Here is a 13,068-nt window from a genome sequence, read left to right on the forward strand (position 1 = left end):
ACTACAGAGTAACTACTTGCATTTGTCATGTCCATAAGACATGAAAGAGATCATAAACTGTTTAAATCAAACCTTGCTTGCTCCTTGGACTTTGCTACACCAAAAACATGGCTGCTACAGGTCACGATGTGCAAGTTGGCTATAGTTCTGGAAACTTCCAATAGATTATTTTTTCATTCATGGGATATGGGCGTCACTGGCTAGGCCAGAATTTATTGCCCATCCCTAGTTGCCCTTGAGAAGGTGGTGGTGAGCTGCCTTCTTGAACCACTGCAGTCCATGTGATGTAGGTACACCCACAGTGCTGTTAGGAAGGGAGTTCCAGGATTTTTACCTAGTGACAGTGAAGGAACGGCGATATATTTCCAAGTCAGGATGATGAGTGGCTTGGAGGGGAACTTCCAGGTGGTGGTCTTCCTATGTATTGGCTGCCCTTGTACCTTCTAGATGGTAGTGGTTGTGGGTTTGGAACATGCTGCTAAGGAGCCTTGGTGAGTTCCAGCAGTGCATCTTGTAGATGGTACATACTGCTGCCATTGTGCGTCGGTGGGAGAGGGAGTGAATGTTTGTCGATGGGGTGCCAATCAAGTGGGCTGTTTTCTCCTGGATGGTGTTGAGCTTCTTGAGTGTTGTTGGAGCTGCACTCATCCAGGGAAGTGGAGAATATTCCTTCACACTCTTGACTTGTACCTTGTAGATGGTGGACAGGCTTTGGGGAGTAGGGAAGTGAGTTACTCACCACAGAATTCCCAGCTTCTGACCTGATCTTGTAGCCACAGTATTTATATGGCTAGGCCAGTTTAGGCTCTGGGCAATGGTAATCCCCAGGATGTTAATAGAGGGGGATTCAGCAATGGTAGTACCATTGAATGTCAAGGGGCGATGGTTAGATTCTCTCTTGTTGGAGATGGTCATTTCCCAGTACTTGTGTGGCACTAACGTTACTTGCCATTTGTCAGCCCAGGCCTGGATATTGTCCAGGTCTTGCTGCATTTGGACATGGACTGCTTCAATGTCTGAGGAGTCACGGTACTGAAGCAGTCCATGCTTCCGTACAGAACAAAGCTCAACCCTCATCCTTGTGGAATCTCACACCTATCATTGTGTGAACAATTACAATCAATGAAACAAAGGAGCAGCAGATAGTCTGTCTTCCCAACCTAGACTTAAAACAGACAGCAAGCATCAAAACTTGTTATAGCTGCAGAGGCACTAGTATCCACCATCTATCACCCAAGAGGAACAATGGATTTTGACCAGAGACTTCAAAACTGATTATTAACCTGAAACTGACTCATCACAAGATCTAAGCTCCTTTGGCCTTTGGAAAGTTTTAATACTAAATTCCTGGACTCCCAGGGCAGTCTGCTGTTAACATCTAGCCCTGTCAACACCAAAGCAGGACTGCAGGCTGAAAACAAAGCCTGCCTCAAGTCTAAAACTCCTTGAAGCCTGGTGCTCTGGAAGATTCCTGCCATTGCCTGTAGAGCAGACAAAATCTCTGTTTACCAGCCTCATCTTGCTGCACCATCACCAACTTTGAAGGAATTCGGTAACTCCTGCTTTCAGCTAGCTGAGCCCACCTGAACTTTAACTCCTACATGAAGGGACCCTCACTGAGCTCTGACATTCTGGATTCTAACATTCACGTGGATTAATATCCCTATCTTTGGGGTTTTTCTTGTTTTAAGTTATTGCTAATCGTAAAACTCTCCTTTCCTATCTCCTGCTCGTGTGCGTGTGTATATGGAGCTGTGGCGGCCATCCCCCGGGTTTGAGTGTACGGATAAGCGATACTTCTGGTTTAACCCTAAAGAGATTTTGCTGCAAGTTACTTTAAAATTGACTTCGCCAACAGTGGGTTTGGGGAAACACGCCACTAATTCAAAAATTAAAACAACTCTGCTTATGGACAGAGGGTGAGAAAAATAAAGGTTCAGTTTGCCTCTCTCCCCTGTAGATAACTATTTAAAAAATAAAATAAAATGCAACATGACTATCAATGCCAACAATTTATATTTACATAATGTCTTTTAACATTGTGAAACATCCAAAGAGTTTTACCCCACACTAAGATACTGAATCTTCAGTATATTTTAGTGGTCTTCTTTTGGACAGTTTATTTGATTTCTTTAAGACACAGCCGGCAGCCAATTTCTAAGGACAAATTTTAAATGGTGACAGTTTTACAATGTCAAAGGCTACATATAAAAGAAAAGTCAACGGGCTTTTGGCTGGCCCGCCAGAAAATCCCGGCCTATGTTCCTCCTGTGGAAAAAAAAACGTATATCTCAGCTGCAAAACAATTTCAGGCAAAGCCTGGACGCAGAATGTCTCAAGTTAACCAAATCAGACTCGAGGGGGAGGAAAAGCAAATAAATATATTTTCATTTCTTTTATAAAACAGAATATAATTTTAATTACTGCAATTATTGGCCAGACTTTGTTTTAATACACACACCCAAGTGAAAGATAAAAAATGATCTTTCAATTAATGGCTGCTTAGTGCAAAAGTTATGGTCACCTAAATTAGCTTTGTTGTTATTTGCAACAGTTTGACTTTCTACAATTCTTACAACAGTGACTACACTGCCAAAGCACTTTATTGGCTGTAAAACATTTCGGAACATCTTGCAGCTATGAAAGGTGTTCGTTCTACAAATCCAAGTCCTTCTTTCTTTTCTTGTTCATATTTACAACAGGCAAAATTAATTGTTCTGAACAATAATATAGCTCAGTTTGAGCTGAGGGGGGGGGTGTTATTTTACAATCAATCAATTGCCCCAATTGAGGTCCATACGTGGGCAATTAAGGACCAGTTAAGGGCTGTTTCCCATCCGGCCTCAATTTTCAGGAGGAGGAGTTCAGCAGCATGAGGGAAGCGCGGAAAGTCACCCTGTTCAGGTCTTGGATGAGAAGAGGTGGGCTGCCTCCCTCCAGCATCAAGCATCCCCCTACAAGGTATGCCCCACAAAGGTGCTCCTCCCCACCCCCTCCCATCCCCCAGCCTCTCCTCCAACATTGTCACCCTTCACTCCCCACCCACTTCAGGCTTCACCTCTCCTCCCCGAGATCCCCCCACATTTACCTGGTCCTGGACTCCCGGACTTAGAATCTTGGGGACTGCTTCTAGCTCCACTCCTGGGCAGTGCTACTAGGATCACTGATTGACTGACAGCTTTCTGAGGTGGGACTTCCTCCTGAGCGAGGTGCGTTAAATAGCTGCAATACTGGCTGCCTCATCGGGGATGCATTTCCCACTAACCCGGGGGGTGCTGAACACCGCTATCTGAAAAATCTTGCCCATAGCCTCATGCGCACCGTTTCCCAGCTGTTACATGTTCTATCTCTACAGTGTTATCGGAGGAAGTTTGAACTAGCAGCCAGTCGAGCAAAACCAGGAATGCTGGTCAGCACTACAACTCCCAGAATCTATTGCAAACATGTTTGAGCTCATCCTCAAAATGACACTTTATTGCATTTTGTTGTGGGCAGATTAAGGGGGGGGGGGGAGATGGAGGAATTAGATATATAGGGATGAGAACAGAACAAATAAGTGATAGAAACAAAATGTGGAATGTCATTAAACATAGCAGTGCACTATAATATAAAATACAGTACTTATTTACCCAATGTTGTACACATGACCTGCACACAATTCTGTCTAATTAAAACAGTGGGTACAAACCTGTGACAGATATCTTTCTCTTTTTGGAGTCTTTTGGCTTGAAAACAAAACACCCCTGTATGGCAAAAGGGGAACAAAAAAAAATCAACCGCTTGCAGCTACATCATGTTACAATCTTAACACTGTGCAACAGTTCACTAAATCTCAGGCATTAGAAACAGAACTGTGAACAGCTGCCTACATTAATTCACATTCTAATATTGCAGAGGAATTTAATTTAAACAAACTCAAGTAAATGGAAGCATCATGGAGCTTTCAGAATACAGTAATGGAGACTATGTCTAGTGTCTGCAAGTGACTCATCAGGTTTTGCTATTCTAGGGCTGGAATAATCAGACATACATATTCTCAAATGATACATCAAACCACAATGACAAAACAATGTTTCCCCGTCCAAGTTCCACCTGTCCCCCTAAAACTGCTGACTCACGATGGGATACAGTGCCATAGGGGTGCCTCACTTAGATACCTATTGATTTTTAAAAACTTTTTAAAACCTTTATTCTTTCACGAGGTTTGGGCATGGCTGGTTAGGCCAGCATTTATTGTCCATCCCTTAATTGTCCTTGAGAAGGTGGTGGTAAGCTGCCTTCTTGAGCCGCTGCAGTCCATGTGGTGTAAGTACACCCACAGTGCTGTTAGGGAGGGAGTTCCAGGATTTTGACCCAGTGACATTGAAGGAACAGCGATGTAGCTTCAAGTCAGGGTGGTGTGTGGCTTGGAGGGGAACTTGCAGGTGGTGGTGTTCCCATGTATCTGCTGCCCTTGTCCTTCTTGCTGGTAGAAGTCATGGGTTTGGAAGGTGCCGTTGAAGGAGCCTTGGTGAGTTGTTGCAGCGCATCTTGTAGATGGTACACGCTGTTGCCACTATTCGTCAATGGTGGAGAGAGTGAATGTTTGTGGATGTGGTGCCAATCAAGCGGGCTGCTTTGTCCTGGATGGTGTCAAGCTTCTAGAGTGTTGTTTGAGCTGTATTCGTCCAGGCAAGTGGACAGTATTCCACCACACTCCTGATTTGTGTCTTGTAGATGGTGGACAGGCTTTGGGGAGTCAGGAGGTGAGTTACTCATCGCAGGATTCTTAGCCTCTGACCTGCTCTTGTAGCCACAGTATTTATATGGTTGGTCAGGTTTAGTTTCTGGTCAGTGGTAATCCCCAGGATGTTATAGATAATTGTAATAACCCTACAGCCAATCCATCTGAATTAACAAACTCAGCAGCGATCAGTAATATAACCCAATACCTCACAGTTTGTATGACTTAGCTGCATGCTACCTTCACCAAAGGAAATCAAAAAGTAATTTTTTTTTTAGAAAAAATTGCTTACTAATTTTTAAACTTAAGTTAGTCTTGTGTCCATGGAGAAAGACACATTGAAGATAAGATAATGGAGAGAATGAAATACTAATTAATCAGAGCAGATTAAACATATTAGCAGATCTACAGGTGTCAGTGCTTCTGGAAAATGGAGACAGTAGTTACACCAACATTAACAACATGGTTCCAGGCTGTACATAGGGATGGAAAGTTGTTACTAAAAGTGAGCAACTGCGTTGGGCAGATAGTTTTAGCTTAGATGTTGGACTTGTATAGTGAAGTAGCAACTTTTGTGTAGAAGTGTGCTTAGCGAAATGATAGTGAGAGTGCACATAAGCTGCTGCCCTAGCCAAGATGTTCCAACAGAGCTACGAAACTTTATCCACGACAGTGTTCAAGATTGCCCAGGTATGTTCTATCCTCAGGAAAACAGGATAAATCTAACTTTTTCAAATAGCGTTGAATTAGCCTCCTTGCAAACATCAGCGAAGTAGCAGAGTAATCAATAATGCCATCAAGCAACACCAGATCACCAATAACTTCTCAACATCACCTAGTTCAGGTTCTGCCAGAACTACCTGGCTCCAGATATCATCATAGTCTTGATCCAGATGTGGATCACACTGGAGATGCAAGATCAGGCCAGAAATCAGCTCAGTATAGCTCAAGAAACCCTGGTCAAACTGGGGTCTGGGGTGGAGTGGGGAGGAAAGTCCCTGAAGTAGTTGGATTGACAGATCCCTAGTTTCACTGCACAAATTACTAATATACTCAACTCCGAACAACAGCAAACTCAGCTTATGGTTCAGTTGCTGGTGTATTTTACTTCAGACAATAGTACTTAGTGTTGGCAAAAGCCTAAAGCAGGAGCCCCCACCCCCGGCGAGTTGCACCCTCCTCTAATTCCCCTCATGTGGATCTCAGTGGAAGGAGCCTTTACCTTGGATACAGAACTAGTCGCCATTGACTCCACATTCGCTTTCCGAAACGCTCCCCCTCCCCACCGCGCGATTCCCACTCGTTCTAGCACTCCGCTGAGAGCCAATCAGAGCGCCTCTACCTCCCCGCGACCAGCGCACAGACTGGGAGGGCCATTGCCATTGGCTGATTGTGGTCCTGGTCACAGTTCAGAGTTCGGAGGTCAGAAGGCGGGGTCTACAGCACGGCGCGTGTGAGTTGCTGCTTTACGGGGCAGCCGCAAGGTAGAAGTTGTGAGTTTGCAGATCTGAGTAGCTGAATGGCATAAGCGCTGTAGAAGGCAGGGAATTGAATGTGGATTCCTGAATTTTAGTTCTCAGGCAAATGATGGTATGGCTTGCCTTTTCCGAAGGTCTATAGCAGCTCAGGTACGTAGCAGCAAGCAGCGCTTTTAAGATACGCTGATCATCTAATTCAGGGGTTCCATATTGCGTGACCTTCAGTTGTTGTCTGTTGTGAGTTTGTTGAATACCATGGTATAAATACACCAGTTCTATCAGTTTTCCAATACCGGCTTATGAAAAAACATTTTGGAAACAATTTGAAAAAAAACAAAATATTGTGGATGCTGGAAATCTGAAACGACAGAAAATGCTGGAAAAACTCAGCAGGTCTAACAGCATCTGTGTACAGAGAGAAAAGAGTTAACGTTTCGAGTTCTTATGAAGAAGAGTCATAAACTTTAACCTTTTTTTCTCTCCACACATGCTGTTAGACCTGAGTTTTTCCAGCATTTTCTGTTTTTTAAGCTATTTGATAACTGGAGAAGCATTGAGCTTTGCATATTATATAAATTGACACTAGCTAAAGATTTTTTTTAAGCTATTATCCTTTCCCTTCAATGGAAAATTAATTTTTCCAGCTTGGAAATAATGTGCTACTAATCAGAAGTTTATAATGTTTAATTCGATTAAACTATGCCAGATCAGCTCATTGCCATTACTATCAACAGTGAAATAAGGAAGAATATTTGGTAGCAAATGATTGTATCACTAAATCATTAGTGAGATTTAGACAACAGCCATGACTGCCTGTTCAAGAAGAGCAATGAGTTGTCCTTGTGAGCTGGCAATCATTGATATCCACCCGCCCTCCAATGCCCCCCCTCCCAGTTGGCCAAAATTGCCAAAAAAAAATCTAGTTGGTCAAAAAAATAAAATATGGCAGATACTGGAAGTCTAAAATGACAACAGAAAACGCTCGAAACATTCAGCAGCACCTGTGAAGAGAAGAGGGTAGGGTTAACATTTAAGGTCATTGATCCTTAAACTGCAGTTCTGACAAAGTCATTGACTTGAAACATTGATTCTATTGTTCTCTTTTCATTGATGCTGTCTGACCTGAGTGTTTCCAGCACTGTTTCATTAGTCATTCAACTCATTTGCTGTTTGCTGTCTGCAAACTGGCCACCTGGTTTGCCTACATGACAACAGCATTTTCAATTCAAACATAACACATTACTTGTGGAACTCCTTGGGACATTCTGAGGATGTGAAGTGCTACATCAATACTTTTTTCAAGGAAATTCTGTTCATATATATTGTTTACATTTTACAGCATTTCAAGTAACCTTCATAAGACAGGAGTAGGCAGTGTAATAGAATCATAGAAATTTACAGCATGGATTGAGGCCATTCAGCCCATTGTGTCCACTTTGGCTGCCAAGAAGCCATCTAGCCTAATTCCACTTTCCAGCTCTTGGTCTGTATTTTATTTTTTGACCAACTAAATGTTTTTTTAGTGATTTTTGACTTGGTGGGGTGAGTGGGGAGGAATATCAATGTTTGCCTTTTGGATTATGGTATTTCAATTGCATGTCCAAGTACTTCTTAAATGCTGCGAGTGTTTCTGCTTCTACACTGATTCCCTCCACACTCTAGGGTGAAAAATTGTTTTCGCGAATCCTCTATAAACCAACCTCTTGCCTTAAATCTATACCTCCTGGTAATGGACCACTCAACGAAGGGAAATAGGTCTTTCCTACCCATTCTAGACCCCTCATAATTTAATGCACTTCAATATGGTTACCCATCAGCCTCCTCATCCAGAGAAAGTAACCATAGCCTATCCAATCTTTCCTCACAATTAAAATTTTCTAGTTCAGGCAACATCCTGGTAAATCTCCTCTCTACATGTTTCCTATTGTTTAATGTGGTGACCAGAACTGCACACGTTACTCCAGCTGTGGCCTAACCAGTTTTTTTATACAGTCCCAACATCCCTCCCAGCTGCTTTTTAAATTCATTCATGTGATGTGGGCATCGCTGACTAGGCCGGAATTTATTGCCCTTAAGAAGGTGGTGGTGAGCAGTCCCTGTAGTGTAGGTGCACCCACAGTACTGTTAGGGAGGGAGCTCCAGGATTTTAACCCAGCGACAGTGAAGGAAAGGTGATATATTTCCAAGCCAGGGTAGTGAGTGACTTGGAGGGGAACTTCCAGGTGATGGTGTTCCCATCTGTCTGCTGCCCTTGTCCTTCTAGATGGTAGTGGTCGTGGGTCTGGAAGGTGCTGTCTAAGGAGGCTAGGTGAGTTCCTACAATGCAACTTGTAGATGATACATACTGCTACCACTGTGTCGGTGGTCGGGAGAGTGAATGTTTGTGGATGGGGTGCCAGTCAAGTGGACTGCTTTGTCCTGGATGGTGTCAAGCTTCTTGAGTGTTGTTGGAGCTGCACTTGTCCAGGAAAGTAGGGAGTATTCCATCACACTCCTGACATGTGCCTTGTAGATGGTGGACAGGCTTTGGGGAATCAGGGGGCAGTTACTCGTCGCATGATTCCCAGCCTCTGACCTGCTCTTGTAGCCACAGTATTTATATAGGTGGTCCAGTTCAGTTTCTAGTCAATGGTAACCCCCAGTATGTTGTTAGTGGGGGATTCAGTGATGCTAATGCAATTGAATATCAAGGGGCAATGGTTGGATTCTCACTTCTTGGAGATGGCCGTTGCCTGACACTTGTGTGGCGCGAATGTTACTTGCCACTTGTCAGCCCAAGCTTGGATATTGTCCAGGTCTTGCTGCATTTGGACAGGGACTGCTTCAGTATTTGAGGAGTTGCATATGGTGCTGAATATTGTGCAATCATTAGTGAACATCCCCACTTCTGACCTTATGATGGAAGGAAGGCCATTGATGAAGCAGCTGAAGATGGTTGGGCCAAGGACATTACCCTGAGGAACTCCTGCAGTGATGCCCTGGAACTAAGATGAGTGACCTCCAACAACCACAATCATCTTTCTTTGTGCTAAGTATGACTCCAACCAGCGGAGAGTCTTCCCCCTGATTCCCATTGACTCCAGTTTTGCTAGGGCTTCCTGATGCCACACTTCATCAATTGCTGCCTTGATGTCAAGGGCAGTCACTCTCACCTCACCTCTGGAGTTCAGTTCTTTTGTCCATGTTTGAACCAAGGCTGCAATGAGGTCAGGAGCTGAGTGACCTGGGCAGAACCCAAACTGGGCATCAATGAGCAGGTTATTGCTATGCAAGTGCTGCTTGATAGCACTCTTGATGACCCCTTGCATCACTTTACTGATGCTGGAGAGTAGACTGATGTAGCGGTAATTGGCTGGGTTGGATTTGTCCTGCTTCTTGTGTACAGGACATACCTGGACAATTTTCTACATAGATGCCAGTCTTTTAGCTGTACTGGAACAGCTTGGCTAGGGGTGTGGCAAATTCTGGAGCACAGGCCTCCAGTACTGTTGCTGGAATATTGTCAGGACCCATAGCCTTTGCAGTATCCAGTGCCTTCAGCTGTTCCTTGATATCACGTAGAGTGAATCAAATTGGCTGAAGACTGGCATTTGTGATGCTGGGGACCTCTGGAGGAGGCCAAGACGGACCATCCTCTCGGCACTTCTGGCTGAAGATTGTTACAAATGTTTCAGCCTTATATTTTGCACTGATGTGCTGGGCTCCTCCATCATTGAGGATGGGAATATTTGTGGAGCCTCCTCCTCCAGTGAGTTGTTTAATTGTCGTTCTCCATTCACGACTGGATGTTGCGGGACTGCAGAGCTTAGATGTGATCCATTGGTTGCGGAATCACTTATTTCTGTCTTTTGCTTGCTGTTTGGCACGCAAGTAGTCCCTGTGTTGTAGCTTTACCAGGTTGACAGCTCATTTTTAGGTAGTTCTGGTGTTGCTCCTGGCATGCCATCCTGCACTCTTCTTTGAACCAGGGTTGATCCCCTGGCTTGGAGGTTGGGGGGGGTGGTTATGCTGGGCCATGAGATTGTGGTTGAGTACACTGCTCCTGCTGCTGATGGCCCACAGCGCCTCATGGTTGCCCCGCCTTGAGTTGCTAGACCTGTTTGAAATCTCTCCCACTTAGCACAGTGATAGTGCCACACAACATGATGGAGGATGTCCTCAATGTGAAGACAGGACTTCGTCTCCACAAGGATTGTGCAGTGGCCACTCCTACCGATACTGTAAGGGATGGACGCATCTGCGGCAGGCAGATTGGTGAGATGAGGTCAAAGATGTTTTTCCCTCCTGTTGGTTGCCTCACCACCTTCACAGACCCAGTCAAGCAGCTATGTCCTTTAGGACTAAGCCAGCACGGTCAGTAGTGGTGCTACTGAGCCGCTCTTGATGATGGACATCGAAGCCACCACCCCCGCCTCCTGGTGTACGTTCTGTGCCAATAGCCCCCCTCAATTCTTGCTCCAAGTGATGCTCAACATGGAGGAGCACTGATTCATCAGCTGAGGGAGGACAGTACGTGGTAATCATGTTTGACCTGATGCCATGAGACTTTATGGGATCCCGAGTCGATGTTGAGGACTCCCAGGGCAACTCCCTCCCGACTGTATACCACCATGCTGCCACCTCTACTGGGTCTGTCTGACCAGTCATACCCAGGGATGGTAAAGGTTGTGTCTGGGACATTATTTGTAAAGTATTATTCCGTGAGGCTGACTATGTCAGGCTGTTGCATGACTGGCCTGTGAGACAGCTCTCCCAATTTTGGCACTAGCCCCCTAGACGTTAGTAAAGAGGACTTTCCAGGGTCGACAGGGCTGAATTTGCTGTTGTCATTTCCAGTGCCTAGCTCGATGTCAGGTGGTCTGTTCAGTTTCATTCCTTTTAGACCTTTTAGCAGTTTGATAGAACTGAGTGGTTTGCTAGGCCACTTAAGAGTTAACCACATGGGCTGGAGTCACATGTAGGCTAGGTAAGGATGGCAGATTTCCTTCCCTAAAGGGCATTAGTGAACCAGAAGGGTTTTTATAACAATCGACAACGGTTTTGTGGTCATCATTGGACTTTTAATTCCAGATTTTTATTGAATTCAAATTTCACCATCTGCCATAGTGGAATTTGAACCCAGGTCCCCACAGCATTACCCTTGGTTCCTGGATTACTTATCCAGCGACAATACCAATACGCCACTGCCTTGACTAATAAAGGCAAGTATCCCGTATGCAGTCTTGATCACCTTATCTAGCTGCCCAGCCACCTTCTGGAATCTGTGGACATGCACTCCAAGGTTCCTGCGATCCTACCATTTATTGTGTATTCCCTTGCCTTGTTATCCTTCTCCAAGTGCATTACCTCACACTTCTCCAGATTGAACTCTATTTGCCACCCTCGATTTCCATCAATTTTTAACAGTGAATAGATGCTTTGCGGCCATGTTTCTTGATGCATTCTGTAGGAACTTCAGGAACTGTGTATACTGTATAATTTTTGCAAGTCTTAAGTTGAAGGGGTTGGAATTGTCACTTATGCTGGTGGGATTTTACACTGGCGGGATTTTCCAGTCCCCACAAAGTCACCGCAACGGGGCCCTGAAATTCTGCCCACTGTTTGTGACTTAGTTCAAACCATTTGACCCTGAGAAGAGATGAATGGGTATAGCAAAGTGTATTCAAATGTTTTATAATTAAGGACAGTTCTTTTTCTCCCTGTCCCCACATATCAGATGCTCTGAGAATTTAACGTACTATTTCATTTGAATTTCTTAATTCTTAATTCTGTGTAACTATAAGAATAAACGTTTTCAATTTTTGATAGAAAATTATATAGTATAAAATACAACGGATCATAAATATTGTATGCAACTTACTTAAGCAAATCACTAACCATGGGATTTCCTTGTGATTAGCTGCATGTTTAGTGCAAAGTCACAATCAGCAACCCTAATATGAGCGTCCTTATTTAACTGTTGTATGAAGTGCACTAATAGGCACTGTCAGCATAAAAACTAATTCAAAGGTAAATTTAAATGTCATACAAGTAAAGGATCCTTGGAACGGTTATGAGGCAGCAGTGTAACCTTGAAGTTAAAATGATTGTACAAGTTTCACTCCTAAAGTTTGCCATTTTGATACCTTGCGATTAGATTACTGCCTCATCGTCCTAGAAGCCCATTCTGCTTATATATTGAAATTAAACTTTTTAACTTGAAATTTAAGTGATCTGGTGCTTCCTGTTTGTTATCTGAATTTTTTTTCAGAAAGGCACTTTCTTTCTTAATATTATTTTAATTTAATGGTTTTTCTCAGCTTTCCAGAATTCTGGGGACATCTACAGAGAAGCTTATTCCCATGGTGTCAGCTGTTCCTGTCTCCAAGAAACAGTAATTTAACAGTTTTATATATTTCATAAGCACCGCTGATTTAGATTGTATTGATGCAACTTGTTTTTAAAATGTCTTTGTAGCAGGTTGATTGGCATGTGGCCCCGGTGTCTGTTGTGGGCTAAATGGCATGGCTGTTAATGCAGTAGCAATCACATGATTATCAGGAATGCATCCTCCCTTCAGCCCCTCCCTGCCTCAGCCATTCCGCTGTCATCAGTCATGGCCTACTCTATGCTCCTTGCTTTGTTGGTCATCGTACATATAGTTACTTTCTCTCTGCTTTACTCCTAAGCACGATCAAGATTAGGCAATAAATGAATGGTGTATGAACTTGCTGGCTGTAAAATTGATATTTTGGACAAATGGGACATATTTAAAAAATAAGAAAGGAAAAAGCTACAGTAAAGGGAAAATGAATGATGCTGCGATTGCTCTTTTACTGAGGAGGAAGTTATGCCAATCATTATCACGCTCATGATATATCCTTCCGA

At 43.8% G+C, this 13,068-nt stretch overlaps 2 protein-coding genes across 4 annotated transcripts in view; one reads left to right on the forward strand and one right to left on the reverse strand.

Moving 5' to 3' along the window:
* The window catches only part of orc3 (origin recognition complex, subunit 3), an 85,695-nt gene extending 79,660 nt beyond the window's left edge, over positions 1-6,035 (reverse strand). For all 3 annotated transcript variants that reach the window (XM_078542431.1, XM_078542430.1, XM_078542429.1), the window contains exons 1-2: positions 5,946-6,035; positions 3,689-3,743 (exon numbers count right to left, since the gene is read on the reverse strand). In XM_078542431.1, the coding sequence (XP_078398557.1) occupies positions 3,689-3,743; positions 5,946-5,969 (79 nt within the window). In that variant the 5' untranslated portion in view covers positions 5,970-6,035. The remainder of the gene's footprint in view (positions 1-3,688; positions 3,744-5,945) is intronic.
* A 116-nt stretch (positions 6,036-6,151) lies between these two features.
* The window catches only part of rars2 (arginyl-tRNA synthetase 2, mitochondrial), a 76,250-nt gene continuing 69,333 nt past the window's right edge, over positions 6,152-13,068 (forward strand). Inside the window, exons 1-2 of the mRNA XM_078542434.1 lie at positions 6,152-6,351; positions 12,501-12,574. Coding sequence (XP_078398560.1) covers positions 6,316-6,351; positions 12,501-12,574 — 110 coding nt within the window. The 5' untranslated portion in view covers positions 6,152-6,315. The remainder of the gene's footprint in view (positions 6,352-12,500; positions 12,575-13,068) is intronic.

Source organism: Cetorhinus maximus, chromosome 5 (assembly GCF_964194155.1).
Source record: "Cetorhinus maximus chromosome 5, sCetMax3.hap1.1, whole genome shotgun sequence".
Classification (NCBI taxonomy): domain Eukaryota; kingdom Metazoa; phylum Chordata; class Chondrichthyes; order Lamniformes; family Cetorhinidae; genus Cetorhinus; species Cetorhinus maximus.